This window comes from Rhipicephalus sanguineus, chromosome 11, assembly GCF_013339695.2.
Source record: "Rhipicephalus sanguineus isolate Rsan-2018 chromosome 11, BIME_Rsan_1.4, whole genome shotgun sequence".
NCBI lineage: Eukaryota > Metazoa > Arthropoda > Arachnida > Ixodida > Ixodidae > Rhipicephalus > Rhipicephalus sanguineus.
In genome coordinates this window covers 132494855-132520410 of record NC_051186.1, presented here as the reverse complement: position 1 = coordinate 132520410, position 25556 = coordinate 132494855, and the positions used below count along the sequence as shown (strand labels likewise).

Sequence of the window (25556 nt, the reverse complement as noted above, 5' to 3'; positions counted from 1 at the left end):
CAGTGAGCGCAGTTTGTAACACGTGTGCGGGAATCAATTTGGTAAGCTCAGATAAAGAAGATGATACCGACTGTTCAAACAAGTTCAAAAACAATAACAGGCATGCGTAGCACTTTATTCGTGGCTCACGGTGCACTGGCGTTCACATGGCACAGTTTTCATACAAGACAACTTTCCACTGTACCACGTCAGTTTTGTAATCAAAACATGCAACAAGCGCTTTGATACATGCACGAGGCACCGCTTCATACCGGTTGCGGGCTACACAAACATTTAGGCTTAGCCTTACTGTTGTGTCTCGCGACCCCTGGCGACATGCTATGACACCAGTGCGGTAGAGGACTCTATTCTTGCTACTAGGTGGAGCTAGGTCTCTTCCATGCCTCTTTGCTACCACCAATCCGGCGTGGATATGCCGGTAATGTGACCCATGCATCGCTAACCAATCACCCTTCTTCCCCGTCCTTAAAACCACCTGCAATGAACGCGGGAGAGCAGTCTCCCGTCAGTCTCACCGAAGCTTGGTCTCTGCGTCGTCACTCCGCACGCCCTCCCGTCGTTCGGCCTCTCCGTTGGCCCTCCGCGGGTTACGCCGCGCTCCTGCCCTACACAACACTTACGACCAGTGTACCAGTCGAAGGCCATTTCACAGCGTGAATGGCATGCCTGCTTTGTTTTGCAAGAAATAATGATAGGCTTTTGTACATTCGGCGCTTCGTTTTCGTGAACACGTAGGTTACGGCACACGGTGCCTGAAGCATGCAGAGTATGGTTGGTGGGCGCTGTACGCGGCTCGTGGAGCAATGCAGGGTAGGAATGGGGTGCAGAGGAATTGGTAGTTGATTTACTGCGAGGTCCACATCAACAGCGACGACCTTCGAAATTAAAGGTAGCAGGCCAATCCAGCTGTGTTAATACCATGGTTGCATGCATCAGGAAGCGTTATCACCTAAACTCCACCCCGCTTCCGATTGACCTCCTCGTGCAAAGTAAAAGTTAGGGGTTCCGCGGCACTATGGAAAAGCTGCTGTGTTTCCCGAAGGCCAGAAAGTTTGAGAACCCCTGCGCTAGACTACCACAGTGGGAAGCAAGAATGATTTGAAGGAGTAGGTTCACGGTGTGCCAGGGAAAAGCAGCGCGAATGTACAAGGATGCTTGAAGATCGTTCAGTGGCTTGTGTCTTCGTCTTTTCCTTGCGCTGCTTTTCCCTAGTTAACAACCAGTTTGTTTGTTACAAGAGACTGTGAGCAAAGACAGAGACGCAGAGAAGGCCGAGCGTTCACACACTGTATGCGTGTTCCTCGTGCATCACCCGCAGCATGTCTTACCAACAAGGCCGAATTTCCACTATTATCGCAAGTGTTTCCCAGTTGGACAAGCCGAATTCAGTCACCTGATCACGAACAGCTGCGATTAAACAAAGACAACACACGCACCACCAACCACATCTCACTCCATACAGTTGTTGGCGGACAAGTGCTAATCAGTGCAGCTGAGACATTTTAACCTTGGCAGATTTTCAAATGTTATTAAACTGTGCGAAATGATGAGGACACAAGTAAGAAACATACAAAACACCAAGAGCGCAGACTACTGTAAAATTCCGAGCAAGCCCCCCCCCCCCCCCCCCCCCCCCCGTGCCATCGAGGAGAACGACTCCGACGCGCTTTACGTGCCTGCGGGGTGCACGAGCATCCTGCAGCCTGCTGACGTGTATTGGAATAAGCCGTTCAAGTCCACCTTGCGGCGCTTGTGGGAGCAGTATATGCGTGAGGAAGTGCGAACACCGAAGGAAACTTGAAGAAGCCACTGCGGCAACATGTGCTCGATTTTGTTGCCGAGGCGTGGGCCGCTGTACCTGAGGAGACAGTGGCACGGTCCTTCAAGAGGTGCGACATTAGTAACGCGCTCGATGGCTCGGAGGACGGCGACCTGCACAGTGGACTTCAAGCAGAATGCTGTGACCTGTTTTTGCAACTGACTCGGAGGAGTCTTTCGATGGTTTTGAAAGCGATTAAAAGCTACAACAAATCCTGGGCCTAATTACAGTTCACTATAATAAAATTTTAATCTATGCGCACTGCGTTTTTTTTTTCTGGTGCGAAAATTTTGTTGCCATCTTGAATTTTGGTGCCGTTCCAAGATAGTCCCCCCCCCCCCTCCACTTTGCCGGCAATTTCGACTTCGTTGGGGGAGGGGGGCTTGCTCGGAATTTTACGGTATTTGGTTCATACAGAACACCACAAGTGAGGCTAGTTGGTTCATAGCTTTTAAAAGCAAAGAACCAACTAGCCCACCAGAACATCTTATTCAGTCTTAGCAGAAGAATGCAAAATCAAATCGCAACCGAGCTGCCCGCCACCACCAGCGCAACAACGAACTGTCCACCACGCACCACACTGAGGCTAGAGCAGGAGTCGTCGCTGGTCACTGCGATGTCGTTGCCAACCGTGCCACCCATGCCCTCCCCCACCAGGCCAAGGAGGGCAGAGTCCGAGCGGCTAGAGGACAGTGCCTTCTTTCCCGCCTGCGATGTCATGCCAGGGCTGTTCTGAGGTGTGGAGTTTGGGGTCGTGTTCTGCAAGCAACAACCATGCACGCATTGGTTGAGGAGCCAATTCAGACTAGGGCTGTGCAATTAATCAAAATTTTCGATTATCAGGTCGATACAGTGTGGTATTCAACCGTGTCTTCAAATCGACTAGCCTCTACATGTCACACACTGACACCTCCTTATAACAAAATCGCATCTGACACGAAAATAAGTTTATTATTTCCAAAAATTTGTTATAAACGTATATTTGCAACGCTGTATCATGACAAGACTATTCTTCATTTTACTTCGTTATATCGAGGTTTGAGTGTATCTTATAAACTTAGAAAAAATGTGAAACTGCACTGAAATTAACCCTAAATTTCTGCAAAATTTTGACAAATTTTATCGCTGCACACATAAAGGCATAAAGCACTACAGCCAGCTAAGCAGCACAGCAAGTTTCCTGGCTCACGGAGCCAGTCTTTGCCGGCTTTCCAATGATCTTGCGCACTCCCAAAAGGGCTTGGTGGGTGCGCAAGGAATCTGCTTTTGATTTGCCCCCGATGCTCCGTCTTACACTTTCAATGCTAATAAAAATTATTAATTCTAGGCTCTGAAAAATTAAACCATCTGTTTAATATCCAAGCTTTATTTGATTTGATTCTGGCAATATTCCATTCCATCTTGCCAATACTGTGCATTTGCCCAGCCCGGGTCAACCCGCATGGAAGTCAGCAACTCACCGTTGTCTTGTTCCCTTTCTTCTTGCACCGATTGAGCACCGACTGTGGTAGGTACTTGACAAGCTCTCTCCTGCACCAAGAGAACACCACCAGCGTTGAGGGGATCAACTGCGGATGTCACTTTACGAGTCTCTAGTGCCTGTGTTCTCCTCAGAGTTCATTTCATCTGCAAGTTTATTGTATGCGTAGCACTGCACAGGTACAAAGTGTCCCAGCAAACTGCTTGCCAATTAGGCATGTTCACCACAAAGCAGGGCACTGGAGAAGACGTACCGTCTGACGTATTTGATGTCCACTTCCATGTCCTGCTTGAAAATGTTGATTGCTGTCGCTTGCCTCTTTACTGAAACACACAACACACTGGGGTTAGGACGTAGTAATGAATGCAATCCACCATATTTAGTACTTGCATAATCCTGCACGCCTTCTATTCCCTCTCATCTTGGTGCTTCCACAAGGGGGTTGTATCAGATCTCACAAAAGCGACTGCATTGTTATCATTCAACTACTGCTAGGGTGGCGTTTGCCATTGTATAGTTTACAACATTCAGATGCATCATACACCTTTATTTGACCAAATGTGTATTACCGTATTTCCTCGTGCATAACCCACCCCTGCATATACCCATGATCCCCGTTGGAAACTAAATGGGGGGGGGGGGGGGGGGGGGAAGTTTGTCATGCAGCCACCTTCCCAGCAATACCTTGATGCAGTGCCATGAGCACCCACTGCACACAAAAATTCACATATAATCGGCACCTACACTTACCTCCAAATTTTCTGTATATTCTGTGTTGGCTATATCTGAGAAAATACACTACATGCAGCAATTCCGTACAATACAGCACTGCTCCACTGTAACAAATGTCACTGCTAGTCCAAGGCACGAAGCTTGGACCTTATATAGTTGTTTCAGTAGAAGATTTTGTCACTGTTCTGTTTCTAATGACGTATTTTGTGCAGTATTACAATGGTTCAGACACAACAACCCCAAAGCACTTCTTGAGCAACTCTGTCTAGACCGAGCTTGTCAAGGTAATGACCGTCGTGTTGTGATGAGGTCTACCCAGAAGTGATCTTGAAGTCGCCAAAACTTTGTTACAAAAAGAACTGCCAGGATTTTCCATTCTAGGAAGGCTGTTTTTTGTTGTTTTTTAATCTACAAACTGTACATTCTGGTTAATTTTTATTCTGAAATTGTGAAAGCTGGATGCGAGTTATGGTCGAGAAAATATAGCACCTAATTCAGAAAGAATGAATCACACATACCCATGAATTGAGCAGGATTGGCAAGGAAGAATTTCCCCTGCAATGCGTTGAACACTCTTACAGTAAAACCCCGCTGTTGCATTTTCCCGACTGTTACGTCGTTTTCTGCCGGTCCTGGCATAGCTCCCATAGGATCCAATGTATTGGGCTGATACATCGTAACTACTTGACTCTTCCAGTTTATTACGTCGCGAAGTGCGCTCCGAGCCGGCCAAGCAAGCCACCATGGCCGAGCGACCACGGAAAAGATAGTGACTTTTCACACAGCTTGGCCTGGTTTGACCGTAAGGTTAGCCGCATGACAGGCGCAAGCGACAGGTACTTTCAGTTGCGACAAACAAGAGCACATTGTAAAGAACCACATTGTAAAGATGGCATCTACAGTCGAACCCGGGTATATCGAACTCGCCAAAAAACGTTTATTAGTTCGATATATGGCATAATTCGATATAGGCCCGCTATAGTATTTTGACACAAAGGCACATAACAATAAGAAAAGTACTTTATTAATATGGTGGCTTACTTGCGTGCCCTACTTTGGAACAAAATAGTCCTGGATTTTCTCTGTGTCAACGACTTTGCTGCCTGTGACAGCACGCACGCCTCCACGTTGTCCAACGAGTCGGAGCAGCCTTCCACATTCACGCAATAGCGCCGGACCAACGCAAGTGCACTAATCACTTCGGAGGATGTAGGCAATGGGCCATCGTCAATTTCCTTATTGCTGTCGCTTTGGCTCGTGGTCGGCACGACGTCTGCAACGTAGCCCTCATCTTGTAGCTCACCCATGATGGCGACATCATCGTCCGCACTGACCAACTCGTCGAATATCCATCCGTCGATAGCTCCCGGGAACTCAAGGTGCTCCTTGGAATTTTGTACGCGGCGGCGACGTCGGATTTCTTTTCACCGCGCTTGACCCGATTTATGATTTCGAGTTTCGCGGCGAACGGCAAATTCTGCCTCTTTGCACAAGCCATGACGACAGCGCGCCAATAAAGTTCACAGAGCACCAACAGGCAACACCACCAGCACGGACCACGCTGAATGAGGACTCGAGGAAAACAGGCAGCAGCAGGCACACAAGCATAAAGAAAGAAAAAACGGCGCTCACTTCTACCGCCTCCGCGCCTCGGAGAAAGCACGACGGCCTCTGATTGGCTGTAAGCGCTGCGAGCGGGCCAGGATCATTTCTTGCAGGGGGGTGTTCGCCCGTGCACAACCGGGTCTAAACCACTTTTTCTAGGGTGGCGCCGGCAGTTTCCCCGCCACCGCGAGGGAAAGCCAACTTGCTGGGGCACTTTTGAGGCACATGGAGTTTGATATGTCGGTTGTCGTTGCTATTTTCGTTCGATGTAACAGTAACTTTTGCTATATATTCTCAATGTAAATTTACCGTGTTTAGAAATTGTTCGATATACGGGATAATTTGATATAAACGAGTTCGATAGAGTCGGGCTCGACTGTATCACGTAGTTGCTCGTGAAAATAAGGCCTTTGGCGTTTGCTTCTGCCGTCGCGTTGGCGTGGACCCATCATTATCGTTATTTGCCGGAGGAGTTAGAGCTTGTTGGAGGTCGCGCAGTTCGCGGTCGGACTCGTCGTGCTGGTGGTGTTGCGTGTGCTTAGTTCTTTCACGCCTACAACTGTTGGTGCCGAAAGAATCGCATACGTTGATTACATTTCTGGGGATGACGCCGTTCTCAGCTACATGTTTCTACATGTTGGCTAGATCGTGGCTGAGTGTGCCAATGCATGCACCAGTGACGAAATTTAGAAGTTAGTGGAGCAGGGGCCATTTTCTTCGCATTCTTTCGAGAGGCGTTCGACCGTCTAGTATGAGCCACGGTAGTCAGACACCATTCGAACAGTGCTACATTATCGCTCGGAGACACCGACGCATCTGGCGACAATCTCGCAAAGGTATCACCATAGTGCTTGCCAGGTGTCGGCCAGGATGGCAGTACAGTAATACCTTGTTAATTTGTCGTAAAAACCAGAAAAAATTTCGAGCTAAGTAGATTTTCGAGATAAGCAAAGTTGCGCAAATTCCACTGAGAAGTCCACTTCTATAAAAAAAACGTTATCACTACAGTTGAATCCCGCTATAACGAAATTTCCGCCACAATGAATAATTTTCGGTTCCCCGTCAGCCGCCCATAGAAAACAATGCGAAAAATGTCTCATCACAACGAGTACTTTTTCTGGGTATTTCCGCTTGAACGAAGTTTTCGCAGGTGCCACCACATAAAAAAAAGGAGCTTGCCTAGGATTGCCACGAAATTCCACTAGAAACTCGACATTTTCTCGTTGCCAGAGCCGTGCAGCCGCATCGCAACACTCGTGTCTTCATCGGAGACACTTTTTCTACCACCACACGCACATCTCGGTAAATTTTTCGCCATTGAAATGCTCGGCGACAGATTGTCCATCCGCCATGATGCTGCCGGCGGGTTTGATGCGTGTGCGGGCCGCGCAAGAATCGTTCTTCAAGAACTCCCGCCGTGTTTTTGACGTAGCACTTAAAACAAAACTACTGCTCGTCGTCACAAGCCCTGCGATCGTGAATGACATCCACGGCGTTTCGAAGGCACACGCGTGGCCAGCACGCACCTAATCTAAGCATAACTACATTCTGCCGCAACCGTTGCGAACACAAATGTGGTCGTGTCGACGCGATCATGGGCGACCACGAAAATACGTGCGCATTTAACGTACACGCAACACGCACCGACTCAAAGTAATGCTGCGGTCAAAACCGCGGTAGACGCGATCACGGATTGCAAACGACGCAGTTTTGAAGACACTCGCACGGCCAGCGCGCACAGATTGAAAACGGAACTACCGTTTGCCGCAGCCGCTGCACAGAAAACCGCGGTCACTATCATCCCGATCATGGATAGTGAATACGCTCAAGTGCGCAAACACAACGGAAGAAAGATTAAAAACAATAAAGTCTTAAAACGGCACGAAGTGTTTCGGCATTCCTTTCGCTCGCTTATGACTGTGGTAGTGTGGAGCTTCGGCACTTCATTTTCAGTTAGCCTCAAGCGAACTTTGGCACGCTCCTACGCGGCACTATGCTCGGCACGTTTCAAGGGTAGCCTGCATATAGTATTTGCTCATGTAAATCCCACGTGTATAACCATCGTATTGACGCAAAGCCGCCTTCCTTGCATTACCATGAAGCCAACTTGCGCGCCGAAATTCGCGTATAACCAGCACCCCGAGTTTAGTGCCAAATTTTCTGTATATTTTATGTGTGTTATACGTGAGAAAACACATTCACTTGGTGTGCGGCCAAGTGCGTCCGAGTTAGCGAGAGTTAATTGCAAAGGACAATGCATGCGCTTGCCGGGACCAAAGGACGAGTCATGATCATCAGATCTTCCTAACTTTTGTGGTCTATTCGCTGCAATGAAATTCCACGACAACGAACTTTTTCGCGCGTCCCGTCAATTTCGTTGTAGCTGGATTTGACTGTACTGATCAGTTTCTAAACAGGAGTGCCTAACTGGCTCTTTGTAAAGGTTTTAAAGAAAAATAATGACATACCAGAGCTATCAACCGTGTTTCTCAGCACTGCCTTTTCATTTTGTGCAGAAAGACCACCTAAGGCTGGTCTGCCTCTCAGCAACACTCGCACCTAGCAAAGCTTTCTCGAGTTGCTTAACACATTGCACATGCCGATCGTCCCCACCGCTGCACTCAACTTTATTTCGCATCAAGCGAAGCATGTTTTTTGTTTCCGCTGATGTCGTCACCCCTTCAGTAGCTGCGTCAACACTGCCGCGCTTAAGAAAATGGCCAAACCAGCCGATGTTGCAGGTCAGATCGGTGTAGCCCGCCGCTTAGTCCAAGGAATCGGCCTCCTCTGTCAATGTTGTGACTGGACGGCCGGCTCCTCTCTCACGATGCAGCCACACAATCAGCGCTGTTCTGAAATCCGGAAATTTCGAGCCTCGAATCCGCTTCTTTGGTTAGGGCTACCTTTCTTTGCAGCATCAGTGACTTGCTTTACTTTGATGGCGTTACCATCACATCACACGGCTGAAGAAAATAGCCGTGCGACATGCCTTGCATAAATATAACAATACTGAAATCACATCTCTGACAGTAAACAAACCGAAGTGTACGAACTGTTCCATTTTGCAAGGCCTGCCTCTGTGCACATCTATAGCACCACGACATGACACAGGGTTGCTTGACAAAGTTGTTATGCTGCTAAGGTCCGACTTCACATTCAGGAACGGTGTCCACTTTGTCGTAAGGGCGGCAACCTTAGGAAATGGTTCGGCAGCGAAGTTTTTGTTCCCCTCTCAGTCAAGATTTCGTGATAACCGAAAATACTTCGAGATAAAGACCAATAAATACATTGCACCTATGAGAAATCGTTCAGTACCGCGGAAAATTTCGACTTAGCCAATTTTTCGAGACATGCGAGTTCGAGTTAGCGGGGTATGCTGTAGAATTATTAAAAGGACATGACACTGCAGGTGCTCAATAAAATTTTTGTGATGCTCGGGGATGAGTTAACGCACACGCACCAGGCAATGTTGCACGATTTTTTCAAGCGTAACCAGTGAAATAAACTTCTGTACAGTTAAACCTGGTGTAATGAAGGTAGTGGACATGCGGCTTAGGTAGTGGACATGCGACTTGACCTAGGGAGAAGACAAGGACGACAACGAGCGATCGCTACCTGTGCTGCTAGCTAGTCCTTGTCGGAGTAAAACCGGTGTCCAGTTGTCGCGACTCCTACGTTTAACACACCCTCGTTTGAATTGGTGGAGGTGCTGGGTACGCCTGGTCTTCATCCTGGAACTGCTGGAGCTGCGTAGCCGGAGACTACCGCGATCCGTCACGATGGCTGATGCGGGACTGTCCCAGGGCGCTCCCGATGCCGCACCAACGCCTGTTTTCTGCCATGGCGCCCTCCGGCAGCGTGATCCTCCCATATTCAGTGGTACAGATGAGCACGATGTGGAAGACTGGCTTGCCGAGTATGAGCTGGTGGCCGCTTGCAATAAGTGGGATGCCAGCGACAAGCTGACTAACCTGAACTTCTACTTGACCGACGTTGCAAAACTCTGGTACAAGAATCACCAAACCGATTGCACCACCTGGTCGGATTTCACGACAACGTTCACGGAGGTCTTTGGACGCCCTGCTGTACGTCGGCTTCGAGCTGAACAGCGCTTGCGTGGCAGAGTCCAAAGACAGGGTGAAACGTTCACGAGCTACATTGAGGATGTGCTCTCGCTTTGCAAGCTCGTCGACTCATCCCTGGACGAAGCAGGCAAGGTCAAGCACATCCTGAAAGGCATTGATGACGATGCATTCCAGGTACTTGCCGCGAAAAGTCCTCGGACGGTTGCCGATGTCATACAGCTCTGCCAGAGTTACGATGAGCTGCGCAGGCAGCGCGCTTCCACACGTGGCGCTGCTCAAGATATCTCAGACCTTTCATCTCTGGGCATGCGCCGTGACGGCGCCGACCACACGGCTTTGCTTCCGCAGATAAAGCAGTTCATTCGTGAGGAAGTCGCACGGCAACTCTCTATCATCACGACCAGATCGGAGCCGATGGCGTCCTTGACGCCTTCTCTTCGTCAAGTCATCGAGACGCAAGTTGCCGAAGCATTGCCTTCTAGTTCGACTCCGTTGCCTGTTGCGGCTCCACTCACCTACGCTGCCGTTGCTGCTCGAGCGTGTGCTCCGCCGCCCCCTGCCGCCTATCAAGCTACTGGCAGAGTTTACCCGTCCCAGCCACTACTGACACGTCCACCTTCAGCACCTTATTCAGCAAACTGTGCCCCTGCCCTCAACCCATGGCGCACACAGGATAATCGGCCCATTTGTTTCTTCTGTGGCATTCCAGGTCACGTCGCTCGCCACTGCCGCCGGCGCAGCTTTCCTCTTCGTGACAGTGCAGGGGCCTCAAACTACGTTCAGCCTCAGCCTCCCTATGCCACAGCCTCCAACTACGTTCACGCTCAACCTCCCTATGCCGTTCCTGCCGATCCGCTTCCGGACCCGACGACCAGTCACCGACCATCCAGTGCACGCCGGTCACCTTCTCCTCGTCGCCGATCTATCTCCCCAATGCTACGTCACCGCAGCCCGCCACGAGGGGAAAACTGACAGCCGCAGTTCCGGAGGCAAGAGCTGCGTTACTGTCGAACATTTCAAGACCTAATCTTTGTCCTCCGAACGAAATCGAACTATCTGTAGATGGCGTCAATGTACGTGCCCTTGTCGACACCGGAGCATCTGTATCTGTTATTAGCGAAAAACTCTGCCGCAATTTGAACAAGGTGACCACTCCCCTTACCGATATCTCTTTGCGAACGGCGACGTCACACCACATTCAGCCGTCGGCATTGTGCACCGCGAGAGTCATTATTCAAGGTGTCATGTACGTCGTCAAATTCGTTGTCCTGTTCCGTTCCTCGCACGACGTTATTCTTGGATGGAATTTCCTATCGTCAAATTCTGCTCTAGTGGACTGCGCCCGTTCTGAACTAAAATTATCTGTGCAGTGCGTCGACCCCGAAGACCGCCCATCTAGTAAAGTGTTTGCAGCTTCAGACGTCACCATTGCACCGTTCTCCACCGCTACGTTTAACACACCCTCGTTTGACTGGATATAACAGAATTAACAAATTCCCGATAAAATTCATTATGAACAGGTTTTCGTTATATCCAGTTTCAGCACAAAAATTCAGAAAAGAAACGCACAAATTAAACAAAGGGGAATTGAAGGCAGAGCTCACCCAAAAACGTTTATTTAGCGGCAAGAAACTGCGTTATTCTGCTCTATTGCTTGTTTATGAGGGATGGCAATACTGCACAACTGTAGGACATAAATACAATGCTGCTCCGCCATGGTCTAAGAGTGGCCTCTGAGACTGGCTCCAGCAACGCGCTGTCGCGTTGCTGTAGCCAATCTCGGAGGCTGCAGTCTTGCGAACCCGCAGCGCGATGCAAGACAGCAAAGCAATGAATGAGATAGCAACAAATTGTAATGTTATACGAAGTGAGGCTGCTAACTCTTGTATCCGATCTCGCTTAACTATAAAACGCTGGTGTAAGAGAATAGGGCCGCTCCAAGGAGAGAGACTCTTTCCGCATAGCCACTTCGCATTGAGAGCACAGCACGTAGAAGGGGGTATACGAGCCCCCCATTGATGGCTCCCAAGGTAGCGCGTGTGCCAGCTATCGTGACTGCGCCCTTAGAATCAAAGTTCAAAGTTGCTGTTTCCTACTGCCACTTTGTTACATAGAGGTCGCAAATACAGTAAAAGCTCGTTAATTCGGATTTCTAGGGAACGGAAAAAATGTCTGAATTAACTGAATGTCCGAATTATCGAATGGTCGAAAGAAACAATAAATGCAAGAGTTTTTTCAACAGACCTTTACTTTAGAAAGTAATTGCGGATGCGTGTCTGTTTTCGAGCAGAAATTCGCACGGACACAATTTTTCTGAGCCCTTCAAGGTGCTCAGCAGCTAGCATGCTGTCTGCAGTGCCAAAACAACGTTCTTCAAGGACGACGCAGGGCCTCCGCGACTTCCTTCACAGTGCGAGGGGGCCCGTGTGGCTCATGGTGTGGCTGCTCCTCTTCAGGCTCTTCGTTCTCGGATTCGTTGCCATACATCCTTGACGATTTGCTCATCAGACAGCCGGCAGTGGCAACGCCATTATCAATGCCGATATAATCCTCTAGTGTCACTGCATCAGGCATAACACTTCCGAAATCCTGCCCATCGTCGGCACCGTCGCCCGGCGACACTTCGGCATCGCTGGAGTCGGTTACAACAAAACCACTGTGCCTGAAACAGTTGGCAATGGCGTGCGCAGGCGTGTTCTGCCACACATACGCAAGAATGCTAACTGCGCTCAGGAGACTCACGTCGTATTGTTTGCCGACGTGATGGCACAGGAGCAACTTCTTGAATGACATAATGCAGCGCTAAAAACACACACACCACAAAGTAAGGAACACAAACCGACGGGACAGGCGCTGTGTTCTTTACTTTGTGGTGTGTGTGTTTTTAGCGCTGCATTATGTCATTCAGCAAGCACCAACTCGCCCAACAACACATTCTTCTGGAGCAACTTCTTGTCGGCAGAGCCCATTTTTCAGGGCACGCAAAATTTCTACTTTGGTGGTGAAGCCCTTCGCCTCGTACTTCGGCCGCTTCGCCGGTGTTGCCATCGGCAGAGAGTGTGTTCACACGAAAAGTCAGCACAAAAGCACCAGCAACAATCAAGCTAAAGGAGCAGTACTGAATCGTTCCTCGATAAAACGACGTTCAATGATGCAGCACACCAACGGGAAACAATAAAATCGCACCGCCAACAACACGCGCGAAGAAAAGGCGTTCAACCAGTCTCTAGTCAAGCCAAGTCGACAATTGATGTCCATGGTGATGCTGCGTTTGAGCTTCACTTCTGTTCCGAATTGTTCTTTTTTCGTTTTCGAGCGTCGCCAGCGGCCCGAAAGTCGCCGAATTATCCGATTTGCGGTCAAATCTGTCCGAAATAACGAGCGCCCAGTTTCATAGAGATGCGTATATTAACAGGGACCAGATGACGTGTCCGAATTAACAGATTTTCTGAATTAACGAGAGTTGAATTAACGAGCTTTTACTGTACATGTACTTCTATGGAGTAATGGTGGGAAACAGAAAAACTTCGAAACATCAAGGAATTCATTGTATGAAGGTTCGTTATAGGCAGGTTTAACTGTACAACTAAGTGTGTTTTTTCTTTTCGTTTTTCTCGTTTCTCGGCTCTTGCGCTTCCCAGCTCTTGCATTTATTTCTTACGGTACCTTCAATAACGTTATCAGCTGGATTCTACTAATATAGGAAAATGAAACTGCCTTGAAAGTTGTGGCAGAAGTTGGTGTGCCATCAGGGACATCCATAGTAGAGAGACATAGATGAAGAAGACCACGTACCAGTGTCGACGAATGACCGTGTGTCGTAGGTGAGATCAATGTTGACGTGCTCAGTCTTGTTGAACTGAAGGCCGATGAACCACATGGACTGGAGCTTGTCCCTGTTGCCAAGCACAGAAATCAGAAAGTTGCAAGACAAGCTTGAATTCAAAGCAAGTTAGGCAGAATTCTGGACAGTTGGCATGCACACAACTACCACGAAAACTAAAATGCGAGGAGCCTTTTTTTTTTTTTCATAAATACGAAAATTAAACGTGCTATCAGGTCAAGAAGGGCCTCGGGAAAGAAGGCGAGATTGCAAATTTTTTTTTTTGAAGGGGGGGGGGGGGGGGGGGGGGGGGGGGGGGCAAATATTAAGTGCCACATCACCCCCTTAAGTACATTCAGTGTCCCAACACACAGAATCTCCTCCCAGTCTTCACCTCAATATGAAGGGCCTATCCACATGCATAAAGTTCTTTTTCCAGCAGCTGATCAAGGTGATAAAGAACTGGAACAGGTGGCGTTCAAAAAAAAAAAAAAAAAAAAGCTTTCTTGTTTCTTGGCCTAGAGCAATGACATTTGGCATGCATACTCACAAGTCTCGCAAAGTGAAACACGCAGTTTCATGGTGATACCTAGACTAGTTCTCAAATTGCACCATGCTACACGGTCCAATTACATATATAGCCCACTCGTGGAAAGCTTAGCGCTGTAATGTAACAAAACATGCCAGGAAGCTGCAAATGGTGTTCATCTTTCACACTTGTGAGAAAAAGCCTCTCAAAGTTTTTGAATTCGTTTACTTTTGTTAGAACGCACCAGCACTGTAGTCCTTGGTATCCTTGCATGGAGGCAACCTATTGGGTCTCTGCCCTTTCATTTGGTGCATGTGTAGATTTTTTTTTTTTTGCTCATTGAGCACCTTTTTTGACAGCCCTGTGTAAGGGCCCCACACCCATTGCAGCACAAATCTTGATGTAGGCTTGCAAGTTGCCTGCATTGCACATGGCCTCCTGCACTGCTGCTTCTACAGTGAAGAGGGAGGCATGCTGCTGCTTTGAAATAAACGACCAAATCGCAGAGTGAAGGCTTTGAGCCGCATTTTGTGTCTTGTTGCCACTGCATCGAGCCAGCAGTTGAGGGTCTGACAGACGTTGGTACACTGGCCGTAATGCTTCAACCACTTTGCTGGGCAGATTATATTTTTGCGATGGTTGTGGCTTTCCCTCCGCCGCTGCTGCACGGTGCCTGCACCAGCTGAGGGCACCGGGAGGACACAGCTCGTCACGAGGAATCTGTTGATAAAATGTGATGAAAGGTGGCCATCACTGCTTTCTTTATTTCTTCAACATCTGTGCTGTTTCACAGTGCTAGGCCATAGTAGCTGGTGAGCCTCTTGATGAGATCCTCTGTAAGGCCACCTCTTCCTCCAAGCGCCTCTGCCCTCCGTGCCCGTCCTTTTCTGAACATGGTCCACGCAGTCCTCCTTTGTAAGAGGGATAAACCCATAAGTCTCCTCATTGCACAGGGTCACGTAGGTGCAATTGTCACAGTCACAAATTACATTTGTGTAACGGAGATAATTTCTGTTGCGGGAAAGTCCAAAAAGCTGCAGTGCAGCTTTAACTTCCACGCATCCTGCAGACACGTCAGTGTTTTTTGGCAAGCATGTGTCTTCTTCCACTATTGATGTCAGGGTTCGTACAGGTTTCCAAGAGAAAAATTCAAGGACTTTTCAAGGACCTTCCAAAAAATTTAAGGAACACGACTGCAGTTGACGGTAAACCTTACTGCACAACACAAATGATTATCACTTCACTTACTGCACAGTTTCCCTACATTAGCAGCTCCGAGGCTCAGGGCAGGTCTCTCAGTTTTTCTTTCTATTTGTGTCTTAAGGGGAGACTCTGGTCTTCTAAAAAAAACTTTTGTTTATTGTCATATTCAAATGAAATTTTCAGGCAATGTATATTTTAACCTGCTATAAACAGATATGCAATCCATTTTTTCTTAGCTCAAGTAGTTTTTGAGATATTAAATAAATAATGAATGATCAAATTGCCCAATTGTTCTGCAATTTAATCATTGAATATCCTAGAAAACTTGATATGGCCATATTCTAGAACAATCAAGGATCACAACTAAACCATTACTGTAATTTTAGCTATATTTTTATAAAAGTTATTGCCATCTGTAATGTAATGGTTGGGAACATGAAAATTTTTATCAGTTTTATCAGCATATAAAAAATTTTCTCTTGACCAAGTCTATAATTTAGTAGTATTATTGTGTATAGGAACTCATAAGCTTTCAATTGCAACAAGAATCATTCAAATCTGATCACAAGATCAATAGATACTGTGGGCAACAGTGTAGCACATAGGCGAAAAAACGGATTTTGAGAAAACTCAGAAAGAAGTTTGAAGACTTGGTATAGGTTTCTTCTTGCTGCTAAAAAGCAACAGATGGAAGTCCTTTTCGCTCTAGAAGCCACCAGGCACATAATCACTATCATTTTCTTTCACACGCCTCCTCTTCATGGCATTCCTGAAGTTTTCTGCTCTGGTATGCTTCTTGTCACATGCCGCTAGCCGCCGCTGGTCCTTTTCTAGACACCTTTCAACATCTGTGCTGCCTTGACTCAAATGCAGCTCCTTCAAAATGGCCTCAGAGGCACGTTTCTTTCCGGCATTGAACCGGGCGACTGCTTCCGCAACAGCAGTTTCGACTGTGAAGAGCGAGGCGTGTTTGGTTTTTGGCACAAGCGACCAGATTACTGAATGGAGGCTCTCATTTGAATTCTGAGTTTTGCCTCGTTGACAGCGCTCCAACAGCTTCCGATCAGAGAGGCGAGTGTACACTGGGAGGAGGGCTTCAGCAACGTATTCAGGGAGGTTGTACCGGTGCTTGGGAGGAGCCTGCTGCCTTGCCACTGCCTTGTTGTGTGCACACCATGATTCATCGCCTTTTGGGCACCGTGAATGTTGTGGCTTTGTATCTGTGGAAGTCACATGATAGTACGTGGCAAGGACAGCATTCTCCATCTCATCAATGTTTCCCTGGTGTGCCTTGAGTGCCCAGCCATAATAATTCGTAAGCTTTGTAACAAGCTCAACAGTGAGCTTGCCTTTGCCACCGAGGCTTGGCCGACCTTCCCCTTTGCTCTTCTGCAAGAGGTTTCTCAGTGCAGCACCCATTCGTTTATGAATGTGATTAACACAATCCTCCTTTTCGATGGGCACAAAGCCATACACTTTCTCCTCCTGAAGGCTGTTGAAAGCGCGGCTATCTCCATCACACAACATCGTTGTGTAACGCAGTCCATGTTTTTCAAGGGACCGGCCAAACAGAATTTTGGCAGCCTCTACCTCCATTTGGCCAGGCTTGCTCGAAGAGTTTTTTTGGCACTTATGACGAGCTCGCCACTCACTGTATCGTGGGTCACCGTCCTTGGGGCCGATTTCGCAACCCAAACAGAAGTTCGATAGAACTTTGAAGTCGAGCACGTATCCCGAAAAGAGTTCGATCACAGTTCCCACACAAATGTGTGACAGGTGTCCACGAGTGAGCCAAGTCCCGTCAAATGAAACTGCGATATTGCCGGGGTTCCCGAAGTTCAGTTCGTAATAGATGGCCTTCACAGCTGTCGCGCACTCACTCATGACGCCCGCGGATGCGTTCACGGCGGCAGGGTTCATCTTTGTTTTTACGTAGTTTTGGTAGGTTTTGTTGTGCATACCGCGACGAGAAACGTTCACCGCCGAGAAAATGTCGTTTAGCACGGTCTGCCCATTTCCCGTGCTCATAACTGCCCGAGCAGCAAGCACATTCACTTCGAATGGGTTGCAGGTCGCATTCCCCCCTGCTCTCGGCGAGCTCCATCCGGTGCTGACATCTCCACAGACGGCACAGTTCACCACTATTTTAACTGCCACTCCGTACTCACGGTCACCTCTTGAAACGTTCAAAGGGCCGGAGCAGAATTCGCATTTCGCGCACCGAAGCAGTTGGTTCAGCAGCGGTAGGCTTAGCAGCGTAAACTCGGTGCCGCACCCCGCCGCTTCCGGGGAATCTCCGATAAGCGACTGCTTTCGGCGCGTAGCTGATAATGAAGAAAGCTTCTGGCGTTGCGCTTCCGCGCGATGCTCAATCGCCACTTTCTCAGCTTCTGAAACAAGGAGCGTGTCAACGCGCATTGCCCTCGACGTGTCGTCGGCCACAGGCATCGCTTGCGCGGCTGCAGCTTCGGTGGATGTCGTACACCCGCTGGCGCATGTCGCAGAGCTCGTCGCCGTCGATCCACTCGATGCTGCTTTAGGTATCCGAGACCGACGCTTGCGTTTTTTGCCGTAGGCATGAGCCGTCGCGAACTTGCGTCGCCCGCCAGCCATCGTCGCGTCCGAACAATTTTTGACAAGGCGTCTCGCATTGTCGGGCAGACGAAACTCCGGTCGTCCAATCAGAGAGCAGGATTCACCCCACGTGGTACAAACGCGCCAATGCCGTGCGAGTATTTTCTTTTTTTCGTTGGCGTGCAGCTCCATAGTCGCCAGACCTAGAGGTGTTTTCTCGCTAAAAACGGAATGTAGAAGAATTCAGCTCTCGAATGATTCCAAAATGGCCGCGCTGCGGCCAACGGTTACCGCAGGCGACGGCATTGAATTTGCCTGTTTTCGGGGGGCGTTTTCGAGCGAAAGCGATCATGAAGCTCTCTTTATAGCGCAATAACAAAATAAATACTCGGCGGAACGCGTTAATATCGCAGCAATAGATTCTTTAGGGCGTCTAGATTGCGAAAAAAAATATTTCAAAAAGTCGATTTTTTGGCGATTTTTTGTTCTAGAAGACCCGTGTTTCCCCTTAACGAGGTTTTCTTATTGTATAATAGCTTTCACATCTTGGCTGAAAACAGACTTCGAAAGCGCTGTTTTTTTTTATTTTCCTGCCAAAATACGAAACTGGGGGGACGCTTGTACACTAGAAGAAGGCTTAATCTACGTCACCGAACCGCAATGGCGGCCGACGTCGAGTTCCCAAGAGGCGGGTTTTCAAATATAGCCGTTGTATGCGCGAGTTTGTGATTTAGAGAGCAGCCTTGGTTGAAGCAGATCGATTTTTCACCGATTTCTCGTTCGAATTTAGCCTTGATATTTGGGGAAATGAGAGTTGAATGACCAAAAATAATTTTAGAAGCAATATCTCAAAAGTGAAAATTTTCGAAAAAAATCGCTATTTTTCAACCTGCATCTCCCCTTAAAGGGGTACTGACACCTTTTTTCGAAGGTGATTTTACTCTCCCATACAAATCTCCTGTATGCAGAGGCGGCTCTGAGCAAGTGCGAAGCTCAGCAGGTGCTGATAAGATATTTTAATTTGATATTAAAGTCAATTTTTCCATGGCGCACCTACTAACATCGACACTAGCTTGACGTCAGGCTACAGTACAAATTCTGGTGACTTCACGCAGCAGTCTGGCTAGTTGTGATGACGTTAGCTACCAAAACTTCCAAGATGGCCGCTTGTGCGTCATCAAAACTTCCAAAATGGCCGCTTGTGCGTCACCAACGGAGCCACCGTGTGGAGCGGCCGAAGAAACGTCACTATATACAGTATAGACCGCTTATAACGTAAGTCGCCGGAGTCGCGAATATCCGCACTATAAGCGGTACCGCACTATAACTTGCGCAAAACGTGTTGAGCATGTAGCCTCGCGTGTCCGATAATCGACATATGCGATTTGGGGCGCTTACAACCACTTAAATGTCCGAATGTTCAAAAATTAACCGCCAAAGACCTGCATTGCCAACGAAATGAACACGGGGGAAAAAAGCAAACAAAACAAAGTGCCATCGCGGAAATTCGCCGACTACGTTTCAGGCCACCTCGAGGTATGCGCATTACACAAAACCATGTCGAATCGCGACCGAAATTTCACGTGCTGAGCGGTACCGATCGTTCGATTTCACGGGCGCGCACGCGATGTCCAAGACATTGCAATCGAATCCGGAACCACAATTCGAGAGTTGCATGTGCCAACCATGCCCTCGTTTTCATTAACTATATGATTCTCTTCCCTTCAAGTGCAGCCATCACAAAAAGTTTCGTTGATTCCGCACCAAACCGCAACTTTTATCGCCCGCGACCGCTACCGAAAAGCAACCAACGCTGATTAGGCCTGGCGTGCCGTTCAGCATGTTGTCGTGGGAAGTTTGTCCAAGACAACATGAAGGTCGAACGTCGAAAAGATCGCACTCAAGCACTAACTTAAGAACAGCGCGCGTGATACGAAGTTTGTGTTCGCGGCCAGGAGATCAACGGCGACAAAAGCCCGCCAAGCTCGTTTAAGTCCGCGCACTGGCAGAAAAGGCGAAAGCTCGCGTCATGAAGCCGCAAGACTTTTCAATTTGCGGACGAAGTCGCAAACGCGATATCTGTAGCAAGTGTGATAACGACGACGCTTTTCCCGACAGGAAACTTACTTTAAAGCGCACTTGATGAGGACGCGATCGTACGTTCCACGCGTAACGCGCTGCCGGCAAGCGGCCGCGGAGCCTTGCCACCGCCGGTGCAAAGGCTACTCCGTCGCCTAGGCAACCACCATCCTTCCCCACTCGGCGAGCCCGCACAGCGCTGCCGCGGTCTTTTTCCTCCCTCCGCCCCTCGTTCGTTCACTGTGCGTGCCCTCGCCCTTCGTAACGACCTCGTCGCTCTCTCCCCAGCGGCGTACCTCCTTTGAGAACTGCACTCGCTACCGCGTTTGTCAGAAATATTTTCCCGCAACCGCATTATAAACGGTATTTCATCTTGGGGGACTGCACAATAAGCGGTATGCGTATACATGCGGTTCTATGGGAGGGTGAACGGGAGTCGAAAAAGACCGCATTATAACCGGTCCTGCACTATATGCGGTTACGTTATAAGTGGTCTGCACTGTATTGTGCGAGCACGTGACGAGAAGCTCATACAGTGTTGTGACGCCAGGGTACAGTAGGAACCGAAACTAGCTTTTAAAAACATACAGTAATTACTTTTTCAGGACGCACTCGCGCGTAGCACTACCTTTTCTAGGCTCTTGAGGGCTTGACCTTTCGTTTGACACAAAAAAAAAGCAACTGAAAACATTCGTGTCAGTAGCCCTTTAAGCTACCACACAGCATGCATAAAAATAGCACTGTGTGCGAGTTGGTTAAGGGGGGACGCGGCTTTCGTATCGCGAAAAATGGCAAAAAAATCGATTTTTTGAAAATCACATTTTCAGTTTCTGTAGCCCTTTTTATATCAGATTCCAAAATATCTTCACCGAAAACCGCGTAGAAGTGCTATAAAAAAATTGTTGCGCCTGCCGAGGTGGCGAAAATTATTGGGGAAATCGCAAAAAAACACTGATTTTCAAAAAATCATAGCTCCGCAACGACGCCACCGGGCGCCGATATCTTGGGCTCATCGGAAAGCGCATTTCTCCGTCTTCAAATTCCCCGCCGCAGCTGGCTCCTCCCTTAGTAAACAAGCGCACAAAAAGCAAATGTTCGAAGGTCGTTTCGAGGCCTCCGATTGGCCGCGTCCTCCATGTTGCCCCAGCGCGCCTCGCCATTGGTCCGATGCTCGCTCCGGGAGATCGTCGTCTGCAGCTCGTGCGTCTCGAGCTCACGGCTGTCGAAAGTCGCGCTACTTCGTGGCGTATTCGCAATCGCTCTGTGTTCACGGCTCGACGATAACTTTGAACAAGAACTACGTTTTAGTTTGGAGCTACTAGCGGAAGCTCGGTGGGATTACGATGGCGCGCCGCACTCATAGCGAACATCGCAAACGCGCGTTTTGGACCGACTCTCTAGCGTTGACTCGTCGGATCCGTGGTTGGAGGTTCTGCTTATGCGCACTTCGGACGTCGTGACGAAGATGATCGCAGGACGACTCTTTGTACTCGCGACCACGCATTACGTACTGTGAAACATCGGGCACCGCGGCCGGCGCGTCTACTGCTCGGAGTCGTCACTAGGCCTAACTCCGCTCACGGCGTCGGCACGCGAGACGAACCTCGAACTTTGCGAGCAAGAACAACGCGTTAGCGGACTCGCGGCAGTGTGCTTCTTCGCAAGGAACGAAGCGCTTCCCCCGCCGGCTCCTCGGTAAAGCGGATGGTCATTTTACGCATCAGCAGCGGACCCCACGGCCAAGCTCGTTGCGCAGCGGGCGCGCGTCGGCGTCCCGAAATGCGAGGCCAAACACGTTGCGCGCATATTTTTCGTCGCCGCACCTAGGCATATTGCGCATCGTCACCGAATGGCGCCACCCAGCACATCGCGTGCCGACTTCTCGGACTATGCGGCCGAGCACTTAGAGGTGAAATAAAGCACTGGTGATGCAATTTAGGCGCGCTTGGGGCCGTGCTTGGTATCGCCGTAAGCGCTCATGAATCATCTGAAAAAATAAAAGCCTCGCAGAAAACCGTGTCCGCGACGGGGTGAATGATGAAGCGCATCGCAGGCGAGGTTTACAAATTAGCTTGACGAGTGAAACAGGGAGATGAATTCATATCTGCCCAGTTCTCGTCTTGAATAAACTGCTAAGGAATTCCTATTCCACCAATGTCTTGGCCATAACTGCCCGTTATTTAGGAGGAAGGGATAGGTTGTCATGATGAGAGCTCCTCTTAGTATCCTATAAAAATGATTCAATGATCAATTGCAATCAAGACTGTTAATTATGTTAATGAGAGCATGAATACAAGAAAGCTGGCAAATCATCATAGTACATGACCTACTTGCATTACAATATCTTGTTTTTTTGTCATGTCTATTACACCACTTCATAACTTCATTTAACATTCATGCTACATGTTCTTTGTATGTCAGAAAAGGATTTTAAGAAAAAAGAAAGAAAACAAAGGCACAACAGATGAAAGGCCACATGTGCAGGAGGTCCAACCTTATAAAACACATTAAAGATCACAATCTTCTTTGTGTTTTAGAGAAGCAAGGCACCTCAAACTAAAGACAGGGCACTCAAGAAACTGCACATTACGAAGGACTCAAAAGATTACGACACTAGTGCCTTTTGATGAAGTAATATCATTGGTACAACTTTAAAAGCCGTTTTCTCAAAACGACTTTTCTTGCTTCCTGCTTCGCTTGTTCCGCTGATTTCTCACTGACCGCTGGGTCTATTTCAGTTCCGTTTTTTGTTCTATATTCCTTGAAGCACAGTTCAGGGCGTGACATTCTTGCTTTTTCAGTATGGCCTTTTGATAATTAGCTATTTGACGAGTTGCACAAAGCCTCGATGCCTGTTGCACAGTCACCTCATGAAAAATGAAAACTAAAAAAAATTTTGTTGCAAATAAAAAAATCTAAGAATGTCACGCCCGCAGTCAGACATCTTAGAATGCATAGCACTTTGAACGAGTTTCCTATCACATTTTTTAAGCGAGTCAGACTCGGAACAAGAGCAGAAGGTGAAATATATTGTACATCAAAAAGTTGTAAAGATATATTCATGAAATTTCTACAGTAGCATTAAAAAAACATTTCAAATAAGTGTGCCAATTTTCATGAAAATCCATGAAGAAATAAGAAAGTTGGTACCGAAAGCCACGTCCCCCCTTAACATTCATGGTAAAAAATGAGCAGCGTGAAGCAATGAGGTGCGAAAATACAGGTGACGGGGGAGTTAGGATGAAAGCCCTCCTTTAGTCACAAGCCTTCCATGTATTTCTGCACTTCAGTACTTCGTGCTGCTTATTTTCCCCCCTAGATGCAGCACGTAAGATCACACGTGAATATGCAGCCATGAGAGTGGCTCACCCCTCCGGCTCGCTGGGCGGGAACGACTCCGGGTTGACGTGAGCGATGGCGATGTACGGGTGGCGTTCCAGGTTGGAGATGAGGATGCGAATCTTGGACTCAACCAGGCCGTACCACTCCAGGTGGTGCTCCTTGGACTGGGTGCTGGCCATGAGCACGATGAAGTGCTTGTACTTGCCAAAGAAGTTGGGCGGCTCAAACAGCTTCATCCAGTCGCTCCGCCGGAGCATGATCTCATCCGTGATGGCAAGCCCTGCAAGGCAACAGTATCTTGGCAAACATGTACAGAATGTGTGGATAAGGTTAATAAATCAATAGAATAAATAGAACAGCCCTTTTCTAGCGTATAACGTTTCTCGCATTTAGTTCCAAAGAATCTACAGACACCTGTGTATTAGAATATCCCTTCACGAGTTCCCACAACCTTCCTGTCAGTTACACTGCAAACAGTCGCTGCACAGGATATGCCAAGGAGGTGATCAATAAGTACAGCAATGAGGACGGCAAGTAATTCCACACAGCATTAAGGGGAAGGCCACCCTGGAGACCGAATTTTTCAATTTTTTAAGGTATCTGGACGAAACTTTGCGAGATATCTGGACTAAAACATGAACTGCAATGTTTCATAAAGCTGTGCTTATTAGTTTGAGAGCTATTGAGGTCTGAGTGGTTCACATGCGTGCCCGAGGAAGAGCCCGGAGAAATACCAGGACAGAGTAGGAAGCTGAAATTCATTTTGGTCATCCCTTGATAGATATTCCAGGGGGCTACCCCCATAGCCTTTTTTTCTCATTTCCCCTCCAAAAAAATTTCAGACAACTTTGAATCTGATGTAGCCACTAGCCAGTAATGGCAGATTTATCAAAAATTGCTTATTTTAAATTAACGGCACCAGTTTTCAAAAAAAGAAGCTTGTTACACCCTGGCAAAGTCATTCAGGAACAGAATAAAAAAAATTACACCATCTCCTGCTAAAGGGGACCATGAGGCGATGCAAAGCCGGAGCACTTGCACAATCGGGTTCCGTTGGCGTTCGTTAGGCATGCTACCAACCTCGCGTCGTGGAACACGAACAGGAAAAGGAACACTAGGCGCGTCGCGTCTTCCCTCTAGTCTGGCTGTTAATTCTCACAGGGCGAGCGGGGAACGCGATCTACAGGCACGCGAGAGGGGGGGCAGCGTAGGAGAGGAGAGGGGACGCGCATGCGCTGGCGCTCATCGCGGCGTTGCGCAGGAGAGAATTTCGGCATGTCGAGCTTGCATTTCAAAGGAGCCAACCGAAGCAAGCGCTGGACTGAACACACGCAGTGCTCTATTACTTGAAGGAGAGGGGACTAGAGGAGGAGAGTAGCGCATGCGCCGCGAGAGCAGAAGCGAGAACGCAGGAGAAGCGCTAGCAGGTGCTGGTAGAGAAATGGAGAGAGTAACGCGCAGCTGTTGGAGAGAGGGAAGGAGGAGAGTTGCGCATGCGTAGTGTGAGTGCGGACTACCATGCCGCGGGACATACCCCTGAGCAAGAGATGCTTCGCATCTAAAACAACGACAGACAAATCTGACAAGCGGTTTTTGATTTAGTCTTCCTTGGCAACCCCGACTAGAAAAAAATCCATTCTTAGAAAACAAGCCTCGAACATTCATATATAAGTGGCTATTTATTAGACGTAGAAGAAATGAGGAAATAGAAGACGCTTCTTTCTGTCTCCCGTATCGGGGTCACGGCTAAGCGCCTTGCGGGGAGGGGGAGTGGGCTTAAAAGGGATAGAGAGAGAGAGATAGTGAGACATAGTGAGAAAGAGAGTATTAGGAGAGGAGGCCTTCCACCTTGGCACGGGAAGGAGGCCAGCGCATCTCGATTAAATATCATGGAGATTAGCCGGTCCCGCAAACTCCAGGAAAGCCCGCAGGGCTGGCAGTGGTGACCGCCGCAGGGAAGAGAATGTCCTCCATGGATGTCGCTGGTAGCCCAAGATGTTGGTAGCGGCTCACCAGTCTGCGTCGCTCGGCGGATAACGCTGGGCAGGAGCAGATGATGTGCTCAAGTGTTTCGGTCTCGCCGCATCTGCTGTACGCAGCTGATGTGCAGCGTCCCGTGGAATGGAATACATTCGTGCCGCGGGCCAGGCACTACCAGTCCGCAGACGTAGAAGGAGCACCCGCTCGTTCCTCTCCAGGCCAGACTCCGGGAGAGGTGGTGGTGGCTTGCCGCTGGCCACTCGCTTGTCCGGGTGGATGGTGAGAAGCAGCTGCCGTCATTTTCT

The 25556-nt window shown here is 48.5% G+C and overlaps 1 protein-coding gene across 4 annotated transcripts in view; it reads right to left on the bottom strand.

Annotated features, from left to right (window-relative positions):
* The window catches only part of LOC119374509 (poly(A) polymerase type 3), a 102074-nt gene that overhangs the window by 54375 nt on the left and 22143 nt on the right, over window positions 1-25556 (bottom strand). For all 4 annotated transcript variants that reach the window (XM_037644638.2, XM_037644637.2, XM_037644640.2 and 1 more), the window contains exons 9-13: window positions 23299-23551; window positions 13517-13617; window positions 3553-3622; window positions 3280-3349; window positions 2396-2578 (exon numbers count right to left, since the gene is read on the bottom strand). In XM_037644638.2, the coding sequence (XP_037500566.1) occupies window positions 2396-2578; window positions 3280-3349; window positions 3553-3622; window positions 13517-13617; window positions 23299-23551 (677 nt within the window). The remainder of the gene's footprint in view (window positions 1-2395; window positions 2579-3279; window positions 3350-3552; window positions 3623-13516; window positions 13618-23298; window positions 23552-25556) is intronic.